The sequence below is a fragment of the Prionailurus viverrinus genome, chromosome A2 (genome assembly GCF_022837055.1).
Source record: "Prionailurus viverrinus isolate Anna chromosome A2, UM_Priviv_1.0, whole genome shotgun sequence".
In the NCBI taxonomy this organism is placed as follows: Eukaryota; Metazoa; Chordata; class Mammalia; order Carnivora; family Felidae; genus Prionailurus; species Prionailurus viverrinus.
Window position 1 is genome coordinate 94,276,304 of NC_062562.1, and position 25,321 is coordinate 94,301,624.

General features: G+C 38.1%; 2 protein-coding genes across 15 annotated transcripts in view; one reads left to right on the plus strand and one right to left on the minus strand.

Annotated features, from left to right (window-relative positions):
- The window catches only part of FAM237B (family with sequence similarity 237 member B), a 165,878-nt gene that overhangs the window by 65,449 nt on the left and 75,108 nt on the right, over positions 1-25,321 (minus strand). For 3 of the 9 annotated variants that reach the window (XR_007146486.1, XR_007146484.1, XR_007146487.1), the window contains exons 9-10: positions 7,456-7,632; positions 5,447-5,512 (exon numbers count right to left, since the gene is read on the minus strand). The gene's annotated coding sequence lies outside the window, so the exon portion shown is untranslated. Of the gene's footprint in view, positions 1-5,446; positions 5,513-6,295; positions 7,151-7,455; positions 7,633-13,207; positions 13,386-13,476; positions 14,663-15,801; positions 17,471-19,163; positions 20,256-25,321 lie in introns of those variants that run through there. The other 6 variants (XR_007146482.1, XR_007146488.1, XR_007146491.1 and 3 more) reach the window with 5 other exon arrangements.
- Positions 6,280-25,321, plus strand: part of CFAP69 (cilia and flagella associated protein 69) — a 61,644-nt gene continuing 42,602 nt past the window's right edge. For 3 of the 6 annotated variants that reach the window (XM_047830865.1, XM_047830874.1, XM_047830884.1), the window contains exons 1-5: positions 6,280-6,411; positions 17,037-17,096; positions 19,148-19,213; positions 21,564-21,673; positions 24,311-24,387. In XM_047830865.1, coding sequence (XP_047686821.1) covers positions 6,292-6,411; positions 17,037-17,096; positions 19,148-19,213; positions 21,564-21,673; positions 24,311-24,387 — 433 coding nt within the window. In that variant the 5' untranslated portion in view covers positions 6,280-6,291. Of the gene's footprint in view, positions 6,412-7,503; positions 7,591-17,036; positions 17,097-19,147; positions 19,214-21,563; positions 21,674-23,763; positions 23,932-24,310; positions 24,388-25,321 lie in introns of those variants that run through there. The other 3 variants (XM_047830891.1, XM_047830902.1, XM_047830913.1) reach the window with 3 other exon arrangements.

A 25,321-nucleotide genomic window follows, 5' to 3' on the forward strand; every position in this document is an offset into this window, starting at 1 on the left:
TCCCCCTAAAATTCATATTAATTCATAGGACCTTTAAAGAGGTATTTAAGGTAAAATGAGGTCATATGGGTGGGCCCTAATCCAAGGATAACTGGTGTCCTTAAAAGAAGAGGAGATAAAGGGGCACCTGGGTGGCTCAGTTGGTTAAGCCTCTGACTCTTGATTTCTGCTCAGGTCATGCATGAGCTCATGGTTCCTAAGAACAAGCCCCGCATTGGGCTCTGTGCTGATAGCGCAGAGCCTGCCTGGGATTCTCTCTCCCTGTCTCTGGCCCTCCCCCACTCACTCTCTCTCTCTCTCCCGTTCTCTCTCTCTCTCTCTCTCTCAAAATAAATAAACATTAAAAATAAAAAGGAGATAAAGACACTGAGGGAAGACCATGTGATGACAAAGGGACAAAATGTCCACCTACAAGCCAAGGAGAGAGGCCTCAAGAATGAAACCAATTTTGGACACCTTATGGACTTCTAGCCTCCAGACTGTGAGAAAATAAAATTTCTGTTGTATAAGCCACCCAGTCTGTGGTATTTATTTTGGCAGCCCTAGCAAATTAATACAGAGTCCATGGAATTGGAGCAAGTCAAGTCAGTTATAAACCTTGAATAATTAATGTCATTGGAATAAACTTGTCTGATTAATCCTGCTCCACAATAAAGACAGTTCTATCCTGGATTTACTACACTGTAACCCCCACCATGTGAACACAATAGTTCTTTTTAGTTCTAAAAGCTGGAGAACATTTTCATTTCATGGAATATTCCTAAGTCACAGGACTGAAGTTTTGGTTAGGTACAAATCACTCCATAAATTCATTTCATTTACATATTACCATTTAGTTTCTCCATTAAACATGAATAGCTCTTCTATCTTCCTATGTAAAAGTCACTTGCAATTTGGATTATTAGTACATTTTTTATTAGAATAGTTGACTGCAGAGGTGGCTGATCTTTTACTTTTGTTCTGTCCCATGTATTTATTACTCCCAAATTTGCACTAATGATTCTGTCAGAAAGAGGTAATTATTTTTGTTTCTCTTTTAAGCTTTGTTTCTGTCACAAACTGAAAGATTTTTTAAAACACTGAAGTAGATAAAATGCCAGCTTTGTATGTTTTCTTTCTGTTACATAATTCCCCCAGAGCTAACCTACAAAGACTATACTCTAATTACATTTCTTATATGCTATAAAAATTCTATTTAAAATTAATTACTCTGACTCACAAAAGAATAACATTTGTTTGAACATTTGGAACATCTGGCATTATTTAGAGACTACAAATTCATATGTAATCTAAAATACTTACTAGAAACATTCTTAAGTTGTGCTAATGAATAATTACAATTTTACTAAATATTGCTTAATTAGGCAGTGTGCAAACAAGTATCAGGAAAAAATATCAGAAGAACAATGTTATTTCTTAATACTACATTTATTAATGTTCAAAATATCCTTAGTTTCAGTGGGAATGCAAACTGGTATGGCCACTCTGGAAAACAGTATGGAGGTTCCTTAAAAAGTTGAACATAGAACTACCCTATGACCCAGCAATTGCACTACCAGGTATTTACCCAAAATATACAAAAATACTGATTCAAAGGGGCATATGCACCCCAATGTTTATAGCAGCATTATCGACAATAGCCAAATTATGGAAAGAGCCCAAATGTCCACTGATTGATGAATGGATAAAGAAGTGGTGTGTGTGCGTGTGTGTGTGTGTGTGTGTGTGTGTATGTGTTTGTGCGCACACATACACAATGGAATATTACCCAGCCATCAAAAAGAATGAAATCTTGCCATTTGTAACAACATGGATGAAGCTTGGTGTATTACACTAAACAAAGTAAGGCAGAGAAAGACAAATACCCTGATTTCACTCGTGTGGAATTTAAGAAACTAAACAGATGAACATAGGGGAAAGAAAACTAGAGGGAGGCAAACCATAAGACAGACTCTTAATGACAGAGAACAAACTTTCTGATGGAGAAAGGTGGGTGGGGGATGGGCTAAATGGGTGATGGGCATTAAGGAGGGCAGTTGTGTGAGCACTGGGTGTTATATGTAAGTGATGAATCATTAAATTCTATTTCTAAAATCAGTATTATGCTATAGGTTAACCAGAATTTAAAACTTGAAACGTTAAAAAAAAATCTGAACTAGAACCAAAAAATAAATAAATAAAAAATATACTTAGCTTTATTTTAAAAGTAAAAAATGTACATAGGACAACATATTATTAAAATGTCAAGTTAATCTTCAATCTATAGCTGCTTTTAAGGAATTGCAATTTGTAGCTAAACATATGTTTAATTCTGCAAAATTGTTATCAGACTGAAACATTTCTATTCTCCATAATTTATTTCTCATACATTTCTCTACTATTAATTTATCTTTTTGCTGAGATAATTTACCATTTCAATAGTTAGTCATTTTACTCTTAGATCCTTCTGTGTTGTGGTATCAGGAAACTGTCCTGTGCTCTTAACTTAGAGTCTTCAAACAATACATTTTAAAAGGTTCAGTGAATGATTAAACTTAAATCCTTTACCGGGGCCCTGGGTGGCTAAGTCAGTTGAGCATCCGACTTTGGCTCAGGTCATGAGCTCATAGCTCATGAGTTTGAGCCCTGCACTGGGCTCTGTGCTGACAGCTCAGAGCCTGGAGCCTGCTTCAGATTTTGTCTCCTTCTCTCTCTGCCCCTCCCCCACTTGTGCTCAGTTTCTCTCTCTCAAAAATAAATAAAATATCAAAAAAAAATTAAATTCATTACCTAATATAAACAATTAAAGCTTTTTAAAAGCTTAAACTTGGTGCACTTAACAAAAAGAAAAACAAATATTATCACCAGTAAGAAAACAAAGGAAATGGAAAATACACAGATGGATACTCAGTGAAAGCCAATTTTATGGAGATCGTTAAAACTACTCCCAAATAACATTAATGAAAATATACAGGCATCATGCTAGACCAGTGCTTCTCAATTTCAATATGCACACTAATCACCTGGCAGTCTGGTTAAAATGGAGATTCTGATTCAGGAGGTCCATCCTGGGTAGAACTTCTGTACCCTAACAAGCCCCTAACTACCTAACAATGCCTATGTAGGTAGTTCAAGGACCCATTTCGAGCAGCAAGGACTTATAATTTACCTTACTCTGGGTAACTTATGAAATGCCTTAATTTGGCTTCAGTTAAAATTTAAAAACCAATTTATAATCGTTGAAATCTTTAATGTACATTTGTTGAGTACCATTAGCCTGACCAAGAGCATAACATCACTTAGGAACTTGTTACACATGCAAATCCTTGGACCTCCCCTAGGCTTAACTGAAGCTGACTCAGGAGGTGTGGTGCAGACAGTCGGTTTTAATTAGTTTTCCAAATTATTCTGATGCATGTTAAACTTTCAGAAACATTATTCTAGATACTATGCTGAGGGGTTGGGGTGCAAATCTGGGGAAGTGACTTTCCTTGCTTTCAAAGTCTCTAGAAGGAAGGGGTTGGGCACCTGAGTCAATAAACACCATTAAGTATGTGGTAAGAACAAAACCATAATGACAAAGTGGCATCCAACAGAGGATGTAAAGAAGGTTCCCCCAAAAAGTCACATGAGCTGGATTTCACAGGGAGCTAGATATTTGAAGACAGTCCCATGTACAACAATATGCAAAGGTAATGCAGGAAGAAGCTTGGAACCTTCCTGAAACAACAAATAATTCAGTCAAGATGGCTTGCATGTGGGGTGTTAGGATTTCCATCCTGGTTGCCTCTCATTTGTCAAATAATAAAAACAAATACCATTAGGGGCACCTGGGTGTCTCAGTGGGTTAAGTGTCTGACTGCAACTCAGATCATGATCTCGTGGTTTGTGAGATTGAGCCCTGTGACAGGCTCTGTACTGACAGCTTAGAGCCTGGAGCCTGCTTCAGATTCTGTGTCTTCCTCTCTGCCCCTCCACCACTCACACTGTCTCTCGCTCTCAAAAATAAAATAAAACATTAAAAAGATTAAAAACAAACAAAAACAAATACCATTAGAGCTAAAAAAAAAATTACAAAGTTGAATCTATTAATTTCCTAGGTAAGGGAACCCCTTCCTATGAAGAATTTCACTGGCTTCACTGAGCAGGAAAAGAGTTTTTAAGTGCTAGAAAGGGAGCGTTCACAGGAGTCATGTGAATTAAGCATTGGGAACTGGTACTGTGGATATGGGACAGAATGAATATATAGATTTGTAAACAATTAAAGTAAAATAAAAATCTTTTTGTTCATTTGTTAGGAAAGTGTCTGCAATTAAGTCCAGTGAGGAGAGTGTGACTTTCCAGTCACTGAGGTTTATGGATTCTCATCAGATTCACCTTTTGTGCTGAAACACTATAGTCAGTTGATAACTCCCAGATAAACTTTGCTTTAAGTGGAAAATTTTTTTTGACAGTCCCTCCTCTTCATCTTTACTCATCCGGAGATGCCAGGCTCAATACACAAAGATTAAACAAATCATCCGACTGTCAGCTCTCCACTACTATCTTGGTTTTGGGTGCCATTCTCACAGGATCCCCTTGTGTTTACTCAAGTGATTTCAGTCTCCTTTTGATATAGTTTACTTGGAATGTGCAACAGCAATTTAGCTCATGTTAATACACTTGACACAACCTTTATACCCTCCTGGAATAATAGCAATCTTACACCTATTGGACCCACTTCTAGGTGTTAAGGCCTTCAAGGAGCTCTAAAAACGCCAATGAGTAAACATAAAAGGAAAACAAAAAGAGAGCTGAAGTCCAGGCAAGGGAGTTTCAAGAAGGGGAGAAATACTAGAGATACGTACAAGATGAGGACAAGAAAGGGTCCACAGACTTTGGCCACATGTAGTGGTGACCCCAGGGCACTTTCAGGGGATAAAGGATGAGGAAAGTGGAAGAATGAATATAAGTGAGGAAATGGAGACTAGAAACGCTCAGTTCTCTTTCAAAAAAGCTTGGTTTCTTTGGCTATGATTTACATCAAGTGCTGGCATGCCCAATCTAGTTTTTCCATTTCTTTTTATTTGTGTCATCAGAAATGTCATTCAGTGTCTGAACTGGTTAAAGAAACTTAGAAATGACTGATCGACCAGCTCATTCTACAAATGAAGAGAGAAATGCTGAGAGGTGAAGTGAAATTTATTTTCATGCAGTTTGTTATCCGTAATTTTTAAGGCAATAAGCTTTATAGATAATATAAAAACACATACGAATCTTGAAGAGTTTCCTCAGGCTAAAAAAAGATGAAAAGGTTTAAAGGACTTTAAGATATTTTCATAGCCATGGCCTTTGGGGTGATTAAGTTATACTGATGATTGTCATAAGCAGCTTTCCATTGAAGTTGTGACCCTCCTTGTGTCATCACTCAGGATACAATGGATACATAACAGTAATAATAAAGATAATGATAACATTGACCATTTACCTGGGTACTTAAGTGCAAAACGCCAACCTGCAAACTACCATCTCATTCTATCTTCTCACAGCAATCCTGTTGACAAGAAATGTTAAAAATTTATGAGAAAAGGGGGAACGTGGGGGCTTCCGGGGTTAACTTGCTCTAGATTCCATGATTTGACTCAAAACCTCTAACACTGTGTACTATGCCTTGTTTGTTATTTAACTATCTGGTAGAGCCACGAAAGCACAGAAGAGGGAAAAGGCAGGGATTGTAGGTGACACGGGTCACTCCTCTGAGGTGAGATAAACTGCTCCACCTCTAAAACTACCTATCCATCATCCATCACTCTTACAACCCACATCCACCCCTCATCTCTCCACCCACTCTTGCTTTACTTTAAGGCCCGGCGCAAACTAGCAAGACTGAGAACTCAAGACGCCAAGCTAACACGCCACTGCCACTTACCGGGGTCGTCTACTCCCGCCTCCCTCCCGCCAGCGACCAAACTGAGCTACTCGCAACTTGGAGGTGCCTTTAGGGTTTGGGGTAGTTTGGCTCCCCAGGCTTCCGTAGGAGCCGACGCTCCTGCCGCCCCCGACCCCGCCCCTAGCAACGCTCTGGCTTGTTAACAACCCGCCAGCCCGCGGGAGCCGAAGTCCGCTGGTGGGCTGCGGTGGCTTGATAATAAGGGTGGCGTCGTGGTGGCCGAGGCCCCTGCCGGACTCCCGAAGCTTTTCGCGACCCTAGCGGCTCTCCGGTGGCTTTCTCTTCTTGGTGGGGGGGACTTTGTGGATCTTGAGGCTAAGGGAACTGTGTAGGACTGGAGGACCACCCCCGCCCCCCATCCCTCCCTCCCTCCCACTTCAGCCATGTCGGTAGCTGAGGCCGCGGGGACTTCCGAGGTCCCGGAACCGGGCCGCAGGAACAGGTCCAGCAGCCCTCGCCAAATCCCGGTGGTCGGGGTGGTGACGGAGGACGAGGACGCACAGGTATGCTCGGTTGTCTGTGCTTTGGGAAGTGTGGAGGGGAGGTTGGGATCTGGGGGGGCGGGGAAAGGCCTGGGGGCAGCAAAGGGCGGAAATGGGGGCCGAAGTGGAAACAGTCGGAGCCCGCGGGACGGAGGTTCCCAAGGCAACGCCGATCCTTCCGAGAACTGCCGCCGGAGGGAGGGTCCAGCTGTCGTCAGCCAACCTGTCTGGGGACTGGGGCGCGAGGTTCTCCCGGACCGTCCCACTAAACAGAATAAGCGAGGTTTTGCCGCTTTTCTTCGAAAAGTGTGACCACGAAGGGCGTGGGAGGAAAGGACACGTTTGTAGCAAAATCATGGATTTAATGAGCATTTTGTTTGCAATGGGCTTGTACGTAGATACCTGTTACTAAGTGATGTTCTTGACATAGGGGTAAAATCTCTCGTGTTTAAATTAGCTCCCACTTTAAAACCTACACCTGGAGGGAAGGAAAATCTGTCAAAATTAGAAAGTAGCCTCATTTTCATATGAAATTGGAGGCTGGTTATGGAGCCGGAGTTGAGAGAGAACAGAATTTACATATTTTACTTTACTTGTATTTGGTTTTGAGTTTATTTTTATTAGGAATACAAAATTAGTTCTTCTAAGTTGGTCTGTTGAGATACTTCACTTCGGAACCCTCGGCTGGATCTCCATTCGTGGCGGAAGTGTTTGTAAACTCCACGTCGTTTGTTTCATACTAGGGTTCCATTGGCCCTCCCTAGAGAGTATTGATCAAACCCTAAAGCGTGAATTCTCTGGAGGAATCCTACCCTACCTCTTCACACTGATGACGTGGGGTCACTATGGGAATTGCTGTGGAGGTTTTGCGAGTCCCAGGCTGCGTCAGGAACCCTGTCTCCTACGTCCACATCCTGGAACCTTGGAGAGTTCCTTGGGAGTGGCCAGTTGACTGGGGACCTCTTCTTTGGGAATAAGATTGAACTCCCTGAGGACTCTCTGACATTTGCACGGTTTTAACTGTGGGCAACAGCACTTTTGCATGAGGAGGAACGGGGAATTTACCTTATCAGTTTTGTGGACGTATTCCAATAGGGTAGGGAGAAGAAAGACTTTCAGGAGCAGCAGCTCTCCACTCCCAAGGCTGCAGGGGGGCTCAACGTTACCGCCATTGTCCCAGGAACCGGGCACAACTGAGAAGTAGGTGAATTTGGTATCTAATGGCTCTTGTTCCTTCACTCGCTGTAAAAGAGGTGGCAGGGATTGGGGGGGGGGGGGCAAAGTTACACGAGGCAGGCTAGCATGGGTTAAAAAGAAAAAAAAAAAAAAAAAAAAAGGGAAATGCTTTTAACAGGCCAAAGCCAGAATAGTTCACAACATATCAAGTAAAGCAAAACTAGTAAACCTGTGTATATGTGTGTGTACTTCCTCCCTTCGCTTTTCCCTTTCTTTTTTCCTTTTCTTTCATTATTACCTCTCCTTACAGAGCCTTGGATTCTCTTTCAGGTAGAACTATTTTTGTATTAATTGGAGTTCCTAGCTTGTTAATAAGTACTTGGAGAAGCATTAATATTTTTCAAAGTACTGGAGAAGGCAGTTTCTACCAAAAGAAATGAGATAAAAACTTTTTTAGAGCTAGGAGAAATGATCACTCAACCTTTTTGGGTATTCTTTGTAGTTGTTCTTACAAATGAGGCCATGAGAAGTTAACTGAGAGGTACTTAGTTTCTTTAATCGGAGTGAGGTCTAGCCATCTTTGCCATCATTGAAATGATAACCTTTTAGACCTCTGCCTCAGACCAGTAGAGGAAAGACTCATGGAACCCTTGGAACACTTGAGAGACAGTAAGTATATACTGGTAGCTAAAAGTGACTTTGGAGAGTCTACCTCAGTGCTTTAAGTCAGCTCCATTCTATGCTTGAAATCACAAATTGTTTACCTTTATCTATGTCCTATTTTTAAAATTATTTATTTTGAGAGAGAGAGAGTGCATGAGTGGGGGAGGGCCAGAGACAGGGGGAGAGAAACCCAAGCAGGCTCCATGCTATTAGGGCAGAGCCCAAGGCAGGGCTCAAACCCACCAACCATGAGACCATGACCCGAGCAGAAATCAACAGTCGGACGCCTAACTGACTGAGCCACCCAGGCGCCCCAATTTCCTATTTGTTTTAATGTTGTTCTCATTCTAAAGAATCAGAAGCCCTCTAGAGGTGCTTCTCAAACTTTAACGTCCATTTGGAAAACCTGGGGATCTTATCAAGATCAGACTGTGATTCTGTAGGGCTGGGGAGGAGCCCCGGATTCTGCTTTTCTAACAGGTTTCCAGGTGATGTTATTGCTACTGGTTGAAGGACCTCATTTCCCACCTGAAGTAGCAATGCTTAATTTATTATAGCTGCAGTAAAGTATGAACAGTGCTACAGAATTTCACAACATTTAACCCCTGGATAGCTGTAGGAAGTAGTTTCATGTGGATTCAGATTATAAAACAAAATAATAACAAAAATAAAACAAAATTCCAACCCTACCCCCACTGTTCCAGACTGTGTGTTAAAAAACAAGAGATGCCAAATGGGGTTTAAAAGAACTACTTGCTCTCTTTTCCTGTCACCACAAAGCTTCAGTTGATCTTGGATGAATGTCACATCCTTCTAGTCAGCATCTCTTCATCTCTTCCCAAACTGCTTTCCATAAATACCACTTTATGGTCCTCCTTCCTCCCTCTGAGCCTCACCCTTCTTTCAGCATTCCACAGTAGTTTCTTATCGCTTACGTCACCACACAGAATTACCCTGATCAAATCACTTAACACTCTATTTTCTATAAAGCAAGCCTGTTTGAGAGGAGCATGCCCCAAACCTGGGTGACCATCATAGTCATCTGAGGGGTTCAAAAAACTGTACATAGCTCATTCCTAACCCAGATTTACTGACTCATAATCCCCAATGTGGAGTCTGATACTTTTTAAAAAGCTGTCTCAAGGGGCTGGGTGGCTCAGTAGGTTAAGCATCCAACTCTTGGTCTCGGCTCCGGTCATGATCTCTCCATTTGTGAGTTCAAGCCCCATATCAGGCTCTGCCCTGATGATGTGGAGCCTGCTTGGGATTCTGTCTCCTTCTCTCTGCCCCTCCTCTGCTTGTGCCCACCCACTCACTCTCTCTCTCTCTCATTCTTTCTTTTTCAAAATAAATAAATTAATTTTTTTTAAACTCTCGAGTGATTTTTAGCCTCAAAACCACTGAACTAGATGATATCCAAGGTCTCTGCCTTCCCTAAAGTGCCTCAGGTCTACTTCTCTGTTGTGTTTTCAGGGTTTCCCAATGTATTATTTGTACTTAATCTGTACCAGATTCTCAGTTTAGTGCCACCTCCAAGAAGATAGAATTCTTGCCTGTTGTCTTTTCCTGTGGTGTCCCCCATAATCTTCCAGTATTCCCCAGTAGCACAGCACAATATATGGTACACAGGAGGTGATATTAAATATTTACTAAATGAATGCTCTTCCCCCTTTTCTGAATTTAAACCTTACCCTACCTCCCTACTCTCCAACGTAAAGTACTCTCCCAATAGGAAGCATTTATTTTCACCCTCACAGATCTTCTCATAAATGAATATAGTCCTAGATCTCAGTCACACCATTTGTCACCTAATTATCACTTGTGTTATGTTGGCAACTGTTTCGTTTGTCTAAATTTTGCCTCTTTCCCTAGAATATGGATTCCTTAAGTGTAGGAAATATATCTTAATACCTATGTGTCCTTCCTTCCTTGACTCTGAGCTCAGAGTAGAAATTTAGGTTCATATAAATAACTTACAAAGCCTTTTGTGTTCCACACTGGCCTCCTGGCTTCTCTTCAACCTTGCCGGGTGTATTTTATACCTCTGCCTGAGGGCCTATGCACTTGGTGTGCCCATTGCCTGGGAGTTTTCCCCTATTTTTCATACCTCCTTCAAGACTTTGCTGAAATGTTACCCTCTCTGTGAGTCTTTTGCTGACCATTGCTTAAGCATCTTAACACTTCCTACTTTCTTTCCTCCAAAGATATGTCATCTTGTAGTAAACTATATAACAGTGATTTTTGTCTCCTCCAAAGCATATTAATTCACTTTAAATTTTTATATTTGTGGGGTACCTGGTGGCTCAGTCGGTTAGGTGTCCAACTTTGGCTCAGGTCATGATCTCGTGGTCTGAGTTGGAGCCCCACCCCCACCCCCATCAGGCTATGTGCTCACAGCTCAGAGCTTGGAGCCTGCTTTGGATTCTGTGTCTCCCTCTATCTGCCCCTCCTCCACTCGTGTTCTGTCTCTCTCTGTCTGTCTCCCTCAAAAATAAAATAAACATTAAAAATCGTTTATATGATTATAGGTAACATGATGTTACATTAGTTTCAAGTGTACAACATAGTGATTTGACAAGTATATATATTATGCTGTGCTCACAAGTGTAGTTACCATCCGCCACCATACAATGCTGTTACAATATCATTGATTATATTCTCTATTTCATCCCTGTGACTTATTCATTCCAGAACTGGAAGCCTGTATCTCCCAATTCCCTTCACCCATTTTTTCTATCCTGTCCCTCACCCACCTTCTCTCCATTGGCAACCATCAGTTTGTTCTCTGTACTTATAGGTCTGATTCTGCTTTTTATTTGTTGATTTATTCATTTGTTTTATTTTTTCATTTTTGAGAGAGAGAGAGAGACAGACAGTGTGAGCAGGGGAAGGGGAGGGGCAGAGAGAGAGGGAGACACAATCTGAAGCAGGTTCCAGGCTCTCACCTGTCAGCCCAGAGCCTGATGTGGGGCTTGAACCCATGAATTCTGAGATCATGACCTGAGCTAAAGTCAAACATGTAACCGACTGAGCCACCCAGGTGCCCCTATGCATTTGTTTTTTGTTAGATTCCACATGTGAGTAAAATCATATGGTATTTGTCTTTCTCAGTCTGACTTAATTCATTTAGCATAATACCCTCTAGGTCCATCTGTGTTGTCACAAATGGCACAATCTCATACTTTTTATGGCTGTGTAATATTCCATTACATGTATATACCAAATCTTCCTTATCCATTTGTCTATCAGGGATACTTAGGTTGCTTCCATATCTTGACTATTGTAAACATTACAATGCTACAATAAGCATAGAGGTGCATATATCTTTTCAAATCAGTGTTTTGTTTTCTTTGGGTAAATTCCCAGTAGTGTAATTATTGGATCATGTGATAGTTCTTATATTTTTAACTTTTTGAGGAACCTCCATACTGTACCAATTTATGTTATTGCCAACAGTGTAGGAGGATTCCTTTTTCTCCACATCCTCACCAACACTTGTAATTTCTTGTTTTTTTTTTTTTTTGCTTGTTTTTAGCCATTCTGACAGGTATAAAGTGATAGCTCACTGTGGTTTTGATTTGTATTTCCCTGATGATTAGTGATATTGAGCATCTTTTCATGTATCTGTTGGTCATTTATATGTCTTTAGAAATGTATTCTATTTAGGTCCTCTGCACGTTTTTTAATTGGATTATTTGGGGATTTTTGCTGTTGAGTTGTAAAAGTTCTTTATATATTTTGGATATTAACCCCTTATCAGATATATCATTTGCAAATATCTTTTCCCATTCAGTAGGTTGCTTTTTTGTTTTCTTGATGGTTTTCTTTGCTGTGCAAGACAAAACATATTGATGTCATAGGAAAGCAGGAGATTTTGTGTTTTATTCAATACCATATCCTTAGCAACTAGAACAATGTCTGACACAGTGTAGATACTCAAAAATGTTTGTGGAATAAATAAATTGTGATTACTTGGCCTGCATAGGTATCATGGCTTAGCTTCCTTGCCCAAATTTGCTCTTCCTCTGAGAACCTCCACAATCTTCTAGTTGAAGTCCTATCCTGCCACTGTATGTAATACTGCCTTGGACTGTCCTTAAAATTGCCTACCCTGGTTTTGGGGTAATTGCTAGAAATAACCTCAGTGGTCAGTTGAGAAGTCAGGCAGAGAACTAAAGTGCAAAGAACCAGCACTCCTGCATCAGACAGACCTGCTAGCCCAGGTACTAGCTATGTGACCTTAACAAGTTAGGTCTCAATGCCCCAGTTTCATCAACTCTATATGGTAAAGTCGAGGACCAGTTAAGATATAAAGTTTTAAAAAGGGGGTGGAGGGGCCTGCCTGGCTCTGTTGGTAAGAAGATGCAACTCTTGATCTCGGGGTTGTGAGTTCAAGCTCCATGTTGGGCATGGAACCTACTTAGGAAAAAAAAGAAAAAAGAAAAAAAGGATATAAAGTGCCAGAGACAGACACATAAAAGGACCACAGTAAATGTTAGTTCCTTTCCCCATAACCATGCATCAAATGAGCAGGATTTCTCCCCTTTGACATGTCCCATGGTAAAATGGGAAAATAAATTTATCCTGTAACTGTAAGTAAAGGTCTAATTTTCTTCAAAACAGTTTATTAGACTTGATCTTAAAATGTTTTGTTAAATGTTTTTACAATTCTCTGTAAACATCTTATGTTAACAGCAATTATTTTCATGTTTACATCTGTATGTCCTCTTTTGCTTCATTCTGCTGTGTGATCTCATTTACCCAAACTCTTCCAATTATTACTTTAAGTCTCTGATTTGGAAATCTCTACCCCCCAATTTAACTTATCTCTAGCCTCAACACAGGCCTCTTCCTCCAGCCTTCCCTGTCTCAGCAAAGGGTGACACTACTTCTATAATTGCCCAAGCCCAGGAGCATCATCACCTTTTCCTCTCTCTCCCACCAAATCAAATCACTCTTTAAGTCCCACAGACTCTACCTCCTTGATGTTTTTCCTTCCATTCCCTGTTGTCGGCCTGGGTTGCCAGTACCTTAGTCAAGGCCTCAAGTTACAGATGTCTCCTACCTCCTTTCCAGTTCAGCCTAGACCTTTCCAGTTCAGTCTCTACTCAGCAAACAAAATTGCCTTTTTATTGTTACACTCCTCTGGTTAAAGCCTGTGGAAATAAAGACCACCCTGATGAGAATAAGCAGGCACTATTTAATATACAGAACTTGCTATATAGGAAGTCAGCCAGCATTACTTACATTTGGCAGAGACTCTAAGGCAGGCAGGGAAGCTTTGTAGTGCATAAAGGGAAAGCTTCTGGTATGCTCTGTTTGGAGGTTGTTGCCATGGGGAAGCTGGAGGTGGGCTAGCTACAAACAGGGCATTCTATGTGATTGATTTGGGAAGCATATTTGGGTTTCTCTGGTGGTCCTACATAGCAATATGAGGGGCAAAAAATAGGGAATCTGGCAATCATTGCCAAATTCTGACTTTCCAGAGCAAATGGCTCCTGGGTTTGGTTGCTGCAGAGATTACAGGCTAGAGTTCTGTTGCCATATGTAGTCTGGCCATTGGCTGTTTATATATCCAGTCTCTCAAACCATTCAATATTTTTGAAGATCTTTAGCATAGGATACGTACAAGGCATTCTGTAAAGTGGGGTTAATAATAGTATCTACCTCATACAATTCAATTAGCAAATACGTGGAAAGTACAACTGTACCTGGAAATAGACATCACCATCATTGTTATGATCATTATTGTTATTATTCATGATTTGACCTCTACTTACCCAATTAGCATCATCTGTAGCCACTATCCTTTGCACTATATCTTCCTCCCCATCCTCAAAATGCTTTTTCTTTTGCCTCCAGGCCTTCACATATCTACTCCCTGTCTCCACCTCTCAAACCTTCAGTTCATCTCACAGATCCTACTCCTTCTCACCTCTCCCTGCCAATTACTTTTTACAGCAACTGTGTCATGCCTTCTGTGCTTCCAGTCTGTGTGCTTCCAGAGCACGCCTTTCAGCATCCAGGGAGCATTTTGTAGCTTTTTATCTGTATTACTTGTATTCCATGCCAGACTGATAGCTACTTGAGGTCAGAGCAGTGTTGTTCCCCACACTTAGCACAGTTTCTGAAACATAGAAGCTGCTTCTAAATATTGATGGAAGGGAGGAATGGGCTAAAGGAGGGAGGGCAGGAGAAATCTTAAAAATACAATATATGCTTAGCAAGTAACACACAGAGTAGCATGAAGTAATCAACATAAATCTGAAAGGAATCTGTGCTTTAACCTTTACTACTCTCTGTTTCTTAATAAAAGTTATACCTGCTCACTTGGGAAAAACAATTCTGATAATACATTCAGGTATTAAAAAGAAAATGTTGCGTTGACTTTTCATTTCAATATGCTTTCCAACCTTCAAAAACAATATTGCAGAAAATCTGAAAACAAAAACCTCTTTTTTCCAAGAGGAAGAAAGAAGACAACTGAGGTAGTGGCAGATGGCACTGAACTCAAATCTTAAAAGACAAAATTCAATTATTCATCACCTTTTTTGGTAACAGTAAATTTAATAATTTAAACAATTTAACAGTAAAATATAATAGTTTTTAAGGATAACCATAATACCAGGTAAAGATCAGTATTTAGGAAATCTTTTTTGATTATTCATTTTTTTGGTAAAAAGCATTTGGAGTTAATAAACTCACTCAGATACTTACCCTACAAACTTAAAATTAGAACACTTTACTGAAAATTGTTTTTTTGTTTGTTTGGTTTTTTTAAGTTTATTTATTTGAAAAAGACAGAGAGAGAATCTTAAGCAGGTCTCTGCACTGATATTATGGAGCCGGATGTGGGGCTCGAACTCGAGCCATGAGTTCACAACCTAAGCCGAAACCAAGAGCAGGACACCTGACCAACTGAGCCACACAGGCACCCCTGAAAATTGTTTTTGAAAGACATTGCCTGAGATTAGAATATGAGTTTGTAATTGTGAAAGGAAAGGAAATTCTAGACTTAAGAGGGAATAGAATAATATCTATGTAGACATAGGGAAAGATATGTATTGTAGATTTAGAAATCAAAATACAATGGTGTTAACACTAAGTTAAATTATATATTTATACATGTAAACAAAAACAGAAAGTAGCATATAAAAATAAATATATAAAAACAAAATTATATATAAAAGTAGATGTATTTAGATGATAGGAATAAGTAGGATTTTCTTCTCTTTTGAATTTTTTTATATCATCATCTTTTATATAATTTTTTGAAGTTATTTTTTTATTAAAAAAATTTTAATGTTTATTTATTTTTGAGAGAGAGAAAGCCTACATGAGCAGGGAAGGGGCAGAGAGAGGGGGACAGAGGATCTGAAGTGGTCTCTGTGCTGATGTGTGTGCTCTCTCTCTCAAAATAAATTAATAAACTTAAAAAAGGTTAAAAAAAAAAGGGAAGAAAACGTCATGCAACAAAGCATTAATACCCAAAACTGAATTTAAAATGTGGAGATTTTTGTATAAGTACTTAAATTCGGGATGATAGCACTTCCTGTTTCCTTCTCCGCTTACCTACAAATAACTTCATATGCCAGGCCCAGTTTCTGGAGCTGGGGTGCCAGAAAACAAAAGTCTTTGCCTTGAGTGAGCTTTGGGGAGGGTGTGGTGGGGGATAAACATTCAAACCATTCTAGAACCATGATGGGAATTGTAGTGGATAAAGAACTTAGGGTGCTATGGGAGCACAAAGGAAGGACATTTGTTCTATCTTTTTCCTTCCCTTGGGGAGGCAATACCTGAGCTGAGTTTTGAAGCACCCGTGAGGTTTAACCAAGGGAAGGAAAATAGAGGAGGGGTGAGGGGCACTAATGGAGAGTAACTGAATGATTTAGATGGGTTATGTTCAGAATTGAGTTTTATTATTCACCATAGAGTAGAGGACCATGATGAAGGGTGGGAGAGTAGAGGCACTGAGAACAGCAGGATACCTTCACAACTCTGTGAATAAATCAGTTGCGCTCAAGAAATATTTAAAATGTAAAATCTATAGAACTTGGAAATTCTGTTTTCTAATGTTGATGACTGTAAGAATGCTGGTACCAACTGAGAAAGGGGATACCTAGTTCAGGAAGATGATCTCCTACCTGAGATCTACTCATTTAGAAGCGAGTCTTATGTATATCTGCATAGACAAACTCAATGTATTGTGCATGTGTGGGATGTGGAATATATATGTACTGGATCATTTCATTTTCCAAAGCATGGAAGTGCGATTATTACAGGTATTTTGAAATTTAAAGACCATAAGATTATAAGATAATACTAGAATTCAAGAGGCATTTTTAATATTTTTTTCAACTCCAAAATTTATTTACTCCTATAGGGTCTCATCTGCTTTTCGTTCTCCCCTCCATATCTTTTATAGAAATTGAAGTATAGTTGACATGTAATGTTGCATTAGTTTCAGGTGTACAACATAGTCATTCCACAAGTGTATAGTTAATGCTATGCTCATCACAAGTGTAGCTGTTGTCTGTCACTATGCAATACTGTTAGAATACCATTCACTCTATTTCTTATGCTGTATGTACTTTTCATCCCTGTAACTTATTCCATAGCTGGAGGTCTCTATCTCTAACTCCCCTTCACCCATTTTGCCCATCCCTCCATTATCCCTTTCTCCTCACTATCTTTTTGTCATAAGATACTTTCAAGTTGCTGAGGGATAATATCATAGAAAAATAGTGTGTTTGATGTGATTTCTTGATTCTCATGACACAGAATTGTAAGAGTTGTATGTTTTTTAGGGTGCTTTCAAGACCATGGACCTAAATCGCGTCATCAAACTCCTTGAAGAAACTGATAAAGTAAGCTTTGAGAGAAAATTTCTCTACTGTATCACTTATAAACTATGATTTCCCTGAAACGTAACATGTATTCCCCCAAAATAAGTCTTGTTTATTCCTTTTTGTTGAAAACATTCCAAATAGGAACATTTCTCATATTCAAGGACTGTTTAAATTTAGTATGAATGTGTTTTACCTGGTATGGAGGCTGGAGGAGATTTCATTTCGTTTTGTGGGATGGACAAATCCATGGTAGATATAAACAGAAGGTATCAAGAGTACAGGAAGACTTCTCCAGCCTCTGTTAATTGCTTGTTAACAAAAAGGATGTGGGGAACAAGAGTAGAAAAAGTGATTCAAGGGGCGCCTGGGTGGCGCAGTCGGTTAAGCGTCCGACTTCAGCCAGGTCACGATCTCGCGGTCCGTGAGTTCGAGCCCCGCGTCGGGCTCTGGGCTGATGGCTCAGAGCCTGGAGCCTGTTTCCGATTCTGTGTCTCCCTCTCTCTCTGCCCCTCCCCCGTTCATGCTCTGTCTCTCTCTGTCCCAAAATAAATAAACGTTGGAAAAAAAATTTAAAAAAAGAAAAAGTGATTCATGATGTACTACTTAAAATTTCCTGACATGAAATCTGGATATATACACACTCAGACATATTCATAAGTTAATCTACTTTGAGAGGGATCTTATACAGAATGGAATGGAAATAAAATTATTTCAGATCTGAGACTCAAAGTGGAGAGTGTAGGCATTGGGAGGAAGGATAATAAATGCATTTCATGCATGCTCACACACCACACTCTCCTGACATTACCCAAGAATCGATTGCATGCCTAAAAGCCAGCACACACTATAACATGACTACAGGATGAAGATTTCATGCTTTTAATATGTGGAAAATGGGTTGATCATGGTAGAGTCAATCAAGAAAAAGTGTCTAGTGATTAGTAGGCCAAAAATTTAGTTACTGTGTTAGCATTTTTTGGTCTCACATTTTCACATAGAGAAAAAGCACAATAATAATAATGGCCCTTATAAGAATAATTTATCTCTTGCTGGCTGTGTTTGTTGTGAAAGTTATTTTTAATTTTGAATGTGCCTTCATTAAAAAAAAGAAAACCCAACTACATAGAGTTCCAACTAGTTTTTAAATAAAGGTAGACCAAAAAAAAAAAAAATGTATAGAAAATGCCACAGCTTCTTATGAACAATTTAAGAACTTTAAAAGGACAGTGTGATTCAGTTATGAAAACAAACATATCACTGTATTGAGTTTTGTTTTTGTTTCTTTGTTTTGTCTTGTTTTTTGAGTTTTGTTTTAATTTGCTGAAGATGTTTGTGCCATTACACTGGGCTTGGTTTAGAGATTAAATATACAATTTCTACAGTCAGATAGCCAACTTTGACTCCTAACACCTCCAGTTACTAGCTAGGTGATTTTGGACAAATTAGCGTTTCCACTTGAGTTTCCTATTCTGGAAAATAGAGATAGTAATGGTACCTTCCTAATAGGGTTATTTTAAAAATTAATTAAATGACATGTATCAATAGAGCATAGTGGTGCATGGCATAGAAAAATGCTCAGTGAATTCAAGTATTGTTAATATTATTAATGGAAACAAATGCTGCTTTTATATTAATCTAGTTTTGATTCTCAATTTCCTAATCAAATTAAAAAAATATTTTTAACATTTATTCATTTTTGAGAGAAAGTGCGAACAGGGGAGGGACAGAGAGAGAGGGAAATATGGAATCTGAAGCAGGCTCCAGGCTCTGAGCTGTCAGCCCGGAGCCCAGCCCAACACAGGGCTCGGATCCACGAACTGTGAGATCATGACCTGAGCCGAAGTCAGACACTTAACCGACTGAGCCACCCAGGTGCCCCTTCCTAATCAAATTTAAATGATATATTTATTTTTACCTTCACTGTTTGAGGAAATATTTTATAATGCTTGCATTATAATATAGTAATTTAATAATTAACAGTTTCAATTTACTTTTTATATTCAGGAAAATTTTTAATATCTCAACATATTTAACAGTACAAAAGAACTAAAATAGATAACTTGTTTTAGGATGATTTAGAAGAAGAACAACTTAAATCTGTCAAGAAACTGGTGCAGTGTTATCAGAATGGACTTGTATCCTTTACATATATCTATATCTGTATCTAGATCTTTATGGGTTTGTTTCATTTATCCTGAAATGGGAGAATTTTTATTAGAAAATGTATTCATTTCCTCTTGCTGCTATAACAAATTACCCCAAACTTAGTGTCACCAAACATCCTAAAGCTTTTTCTTACAGTTCTTGAGGTCACAAGTCCAAAATCAGCCTCACTGGGCTGACGTCAGGTGTTGGCAGGGCTGGTTCCTTCTGAAGGCTCTAGATGTGAATCCCTGTCTTTGCTTTTCCCAGCTTTTAAGGTGGCCGGCATTCCTTGGCTCATGGCCCCTTCCTCAGAGTAGCACCACTCTCATCTCTGCTTCTGTGGTCACATCTTTTGTAATCCTCTCCTGCCTCTCTCTTTCCCATGTAGAACCCCTGTGATTACTTTGGGCCTACCTGGATAATCTCGGATAACAGTCCCATCTCAAGGCTTTTAACGTAATCACATCTGAAAAGTCCCTTTGCCATGTAAGGTAACATTTGCATTCCAAGTTCTAGGAATTAAGGTATGGACAACTTTGGGCAATCCATTATTCTGTCTACCACAGAAAATATCTAACATTTTGTATTTTTCACAGAATTATATTTTTTGTTTACCAGGGAATATAAAATTGAAGAAACACTATAATGCGATTGACTCTGCACAGATAATGGCAATTTTTAAAAAGTATATTTATTTATTTTGAGAGAGAAGGAGCACAAGCAGGGGAGAGAGGCAGTGAGAGAGGGAGAGAGAGAAAATCCCAAGTAGGCTCTGTGCTCCACACTGAGCCCAATGCAGGGCTTGATCTCATAACTGTGAGATTATGACCTGTGCCAAAAGAGTCACTTTACAGGTGCCCCAATGGATGTAGTTAGGAGGGTCAAGTCAAAGTCTTATTTTTACCAATTTACCTGATTATTTGTACTGTTGATAAACGTACTAACTTCTCCACCTCTTAAGAAAATCGGGATAACAGCACCTCATCATGTTGTTAGGAAGGCTAGATAATGTACATGCAGGTGCTTGATAACCTGCAAAACATTATATAAATATATTATTTCCACTGTATATACCACCCTGATCAGAATATGTGGAAACCAGTGCAGCTCAAAACTGTGTTTAAGAACCAGTTTATTGTTGGGTTGTTGTTGTTGTTGTTACTGTTTTAACCTTTGCATATATTAGCTATTATAAAAGGCAGTGCAATTGTGACAGGAAACTCTCACTCCCTGTAGTCATCTTACCAGATTGGTAACAGAGAGTTCCAGAACTGGCTGTTATGCACCAGGTGGGGTTTTGTTTGTTTGTTTGTTGTTAATGTTCATCTATTTTTGAAAGGGAGAGAGTGGGAGCAGAGCCAGGTAGGGGTAAAGAAAGAGGACAGAGGATCCAAAGCAAGCTTTGTGGTGACAGCAGAGAGCCTGATGTGGGGCTCAAACCCACCAACCATGAGGTCATGACCCGAACCAAAGTTGTATGCTTAACTGACTGAGCCACCCAGGCACCCACGGTTTTTAAATAGATAAAAGGTGCTGTTACCTCAAGATTTAGAGAAGATAAGTTTTGCTTTTAGACTATTATAAAAGCAAAATTTTTATTTCATTAGTTTTTTCTTAATGTTTATTCATTTTTGAGAGAGAGACAGAATGAGTGGGCAAGGGGCAGACAGAGAGGGAGACACAGAACTTGAAGCAGGCTCCAGGCTCCCCACTGTCAGCACAGAGCCCCATGCAGGGATCGAACTCACTAACCATGGGATCATGACCTGAGCTGAAGCTGGATGCTTAACTGACTGAGCCACCCAGGTGCCCCTCATTTCATGAGTTTTAAACGAAATAAAATCTCAGCCAATTTACAACATAAAAGTAAGAACATGCATCTGAATAATGTTAATAAAATAAATAAGGTAGGTTTGGGTTGCTTATTCTGGAGCAGTGTATGTTTTATGTGTGGGTGGGGGAAAAACAAAGTGTAAAATTGAGCTATTATTTTTTTCTATGTGTTATTTCTTATTGCCAATAGTAAGTTATTGATCAGCTGAATCCATGGTGTAGTAGTTGGTAATCAAATTCTAAAGGTGTGGTAAGGGAAAATGATATTGTGAATAAGCGATTACTGAGACAAAAATTAAACAATATTCCTAAAAAATATATGGTTCCAAGTTTTCCTCTTTAGACTTCAAAATTAGTATAATTAAAAGTGTCAAAAAATAAAAAATAAGTGTCAACCACATTTAACAAAATAGATGGAATTCTATAGACTTTCTTGAGAGAAGTGCTATAGAGTATGTTAATAAAAATATTAATCTTAATTTTATTTCTTAACTAAAAATATTAAAGCCCCTAAGGGATTTAGCACAAATATTTAAAATTCTGAATCTGTGTGCAGAAAAAATTGAAAACCAGCCCCACTTTATAGAATCTGCATTTAATATCCTAAAATTATGTGGGTAAGTTTTTTTCTTTAACTTTATTTTACATTAGCATGTAGCATATTATTATATTTTATTTTATATTACAAAGATATGCATCATGGTATAGTATGTGATAAAGAACTCAAAAACTTCACTGGATCACTTGATTCCAGTTGATATTTCAGAGGTGGTCAATTTTATTGTAATGGGAGATTCTAGCCACAAGAGATTAAACTATATTAAAATTTTTTCTCACAATAAGTTGCTCTCAAGTGAATGATAAATGTGAGATTAAAGCAAGAAATTATGATTTTTTTAGAGAATTTTTGAGAAAATTTATGAACAATACTAAATAGTTTGCCTAGTATTTTTTTCTCTGTTTAGAAAATTTGGCTCTCAAAGATATATTAACTTCTGAGTCATGTTTTATTGATTTTTCAAATTCCAATGAAGAATAAAATGTCACCAGTTATTTTTGGTATATATATTTTAAATGTAAATTAGAGGTCAGCATTATAAAATTAATATATTCTATCCTCCATACTATTGTTTCTTCACCCATTTGGGGCAACTAGGAATATCTTCTGCTTCCTTGCTGCCACATAGTAGCTAATCAAGACATCCATTTTTAGGTTTCAATATAATATAGTAGAGGAGATTTCTCAAAGTAGGAATAAATCTTTCTGATAATTTAACCTTCTAAATCTTTCTAACAATTCAACTTTTTAAATAGCATGTTTCTTTTAATACACAAATAACACTAGTAGGAGCATATATATATGTAGTTTTAACTCTCACTTTTAGGTTTAGTAGCAATAATATTTTAAAATTTTATAACTATATACATTTAATTTCTTTGATATCTGAATAAAATAATCAAAAATCATTTATTGAATACCTTTACCATACCTTACTTTTTAATACAGACCATGAAAAAAAAAAGAAGTAAATTATTACTCTGGTGCTTTTAAAGAAATTTTTTTTTTTAATATGAAATTTATTGTCAAATTGGTTTCCATACAACACCCAGTGCTCCTCCCAACAGGTGCCCTCCTCAATGCCCATCACCCACTTTCCCCTCCCTCCCACCTCCCATCAACCCTCAGTTTATTCTCAGTTGTTAAGAGTCTCTTATGGTTTGGCTCCCTCCCTCTCTCTCTTTTTTTTAATGTACTAATTGCAAATTATGATATTGATGTGAATTATATTGTTATCATTTCAAATTCTGAGGCTCTGCAAGTCCTAGAATACCAGGTTTATAAGCATTACTTTCAACAGCAATGCTCTTATGGAGCTTGACCAAGAACTGGTTCTGTGTGAAAGCTGCAACTGGATATTTCCTTACATAATATGACAGACTTGAATTGCACTCTTCACTTTCCCTCATTAATTATTCAAATTATTTAATAGTTTTCTTTCATAATTTCTGCTTTCATCCTGCATTTCTCCATACCTCACCCTCACATGATTGATTCTTTCCTCAAGACATTTTTGGGAGATAAAAACATTGAAAATAAAAAATAAAACCTAGCCTTTCTGTTTTTGGTGCCTATGTTTTTCTCACTACATCAGAGATATAATGCATATTATTTTCATAACCTTTTGGGGGGAACTTTTCTAGCTTTATCTTTTAGGTTGTTTTCTTTGGTAGAAAAGTTTGAGGACAAAACGTAGTTTTAGAGTTCTTCACTTTAGAGATTCAACAACGAGCTGGATAACAAGTAATAAGTTATTGGTTTCAAATGAAAAGTTCTAACAAACACTAAAAAATGAATCTCTGTGGCATTTATAAAATTGTGCTTTTCAAAGCTTTCCCTTGAAATATCTTTAAATTTTTCTTGAAAAGCATGAATTAAAAGTCCTATAGAGAGGATATATTATACTTTATATAGTACAGGAGATTCAAATTTTGAACTCATGAAATGCCAAGATAGTTAATATTTTGTATTTAAGAAATAACTTTTATCTCTCCTTTCACATTTAGACTAATGACTTAGGTTTGAATGCCCTGCTTTTTATGATTTTTAAATAAATTATTTTCAAATAGCTTTGCTTATAGTAGCTGTGAAATAGAAGTCTAATGTAATTAATATTTGTTAACTTGGATTCTTTAGAGTCTTAAAAAGTGTATTTGTTATTTTGTGGATGGTAACAAGGATCCAGTTAATCCAGTTAATAAGGAAAATCCAGTTAATAAGGAAAAGGTCACTAACCTTTGAGAACAAATAGACCATTCATCTATCAGATTTTCAGAACTTTAAAAGCCCCTGAGCAGAGCAGTTTTCAAGTTCTAGGTAAGCCGAGGTCTGTGATTTGTATCTGATTATTCAGTGTCTTCCTAATTTTGATAGAGGTATACGTGTAATCCATTATTACTTTGCCTTCAGAGAGAAAAGAGGATTCTTAAGTTTTTTATTTATACAGTGTTGCAAGATGGCTTTCTTAACCTTTGCCTTTTATGTCCATCTCTCTTTATTTTTATAAGCCTATTTTCCTTTTGGTCACTTAGTTAGAAACAAAAATTTTTTTGATGGTTGCCAATTCTCCCAGGGCTACAGAATAGGATATTATTTTCATTGTTTTCTTTAGAAAGGAAGATTTCTCATACTTCACAAATGGCTCAATTACAGACTTTATTAAACATAATTCATTTGTTCTTCATTCTTATTGAAGCTTGCCATTTTTGAAAAAGAAAGTATCGGATGAAATAACATATGCTGAAGATACTGCTAATTCAATCGCTCTTCTGGGTAAGTTAAGATTTCCTTAAGGTAGAGGGGTGTAACATATGACAGGCCCTACTGTCAAGAAAAACGTGTCTTATATACTAAGTCTTAGAGTCCCTCAAATGTAGGTTCTTTTCTTGTTTTTGGTTGGGAATTAATCATAGCGTGCTTGATGATAATTTTTGTTATCATTATCCACTTAGGCATTTTATAATACCAACAAGATTCTGTTTTCCTTAATTTAAGGACTGGCAGATGTTTATTTGTCTTGATGTTATTTAGTTTGTTGAAATATTTAACTTTTTTTGTAAATCAGACATGTGTTCCTCTCAGTAATCACAAAAATGTTTTCAATGTTAAACTCTCATAATTGCTAGTCTAATTGATTGCTAGAATCATTGGGATCCAAATTGTTCATTAAATAATCTAAAATTTTATATAAAATGGTGAGACATCCTTTTATATCTAAATAAGTTTCATTAGTCTTCTATGGTATATTCTGGGAGAAATTATTATGGGCTAGAATGGAGTAAGGGTGTCGAGGAAATTAGAATAAATGTGGGGAGTTAGATAAGATGACCTTTTAAGGAGCAGGCAGGCTGGAAACTAATAGGAAACTTGAACTCTGTGAATCTCTACCATCAGTGGAAATTTACAATGGGAAGCCAACCCAAAGGAGGACATGATAACATTAATACATAAAAGATGTAGGTTTGGGGGCACCTGGGTGACTCAGTCAGTTAAGCATCTGACTCATGATTTCAGATCAGGTCATGATCTCATGGTTTGTGGGACTGGGGCCAAGCACAGAGCCTGCTTGGGATACTCTCTTTCCCTATCTCTTTGCCCCTCTCCCTTTCTCTCTCTTTCTCAAAATAAATAAATAAACATTAAAAAAAAAAGATGCATGTTTGGATGATAACATTAAAAAATGCCTCTATTGCCCTTATTGTTTTTA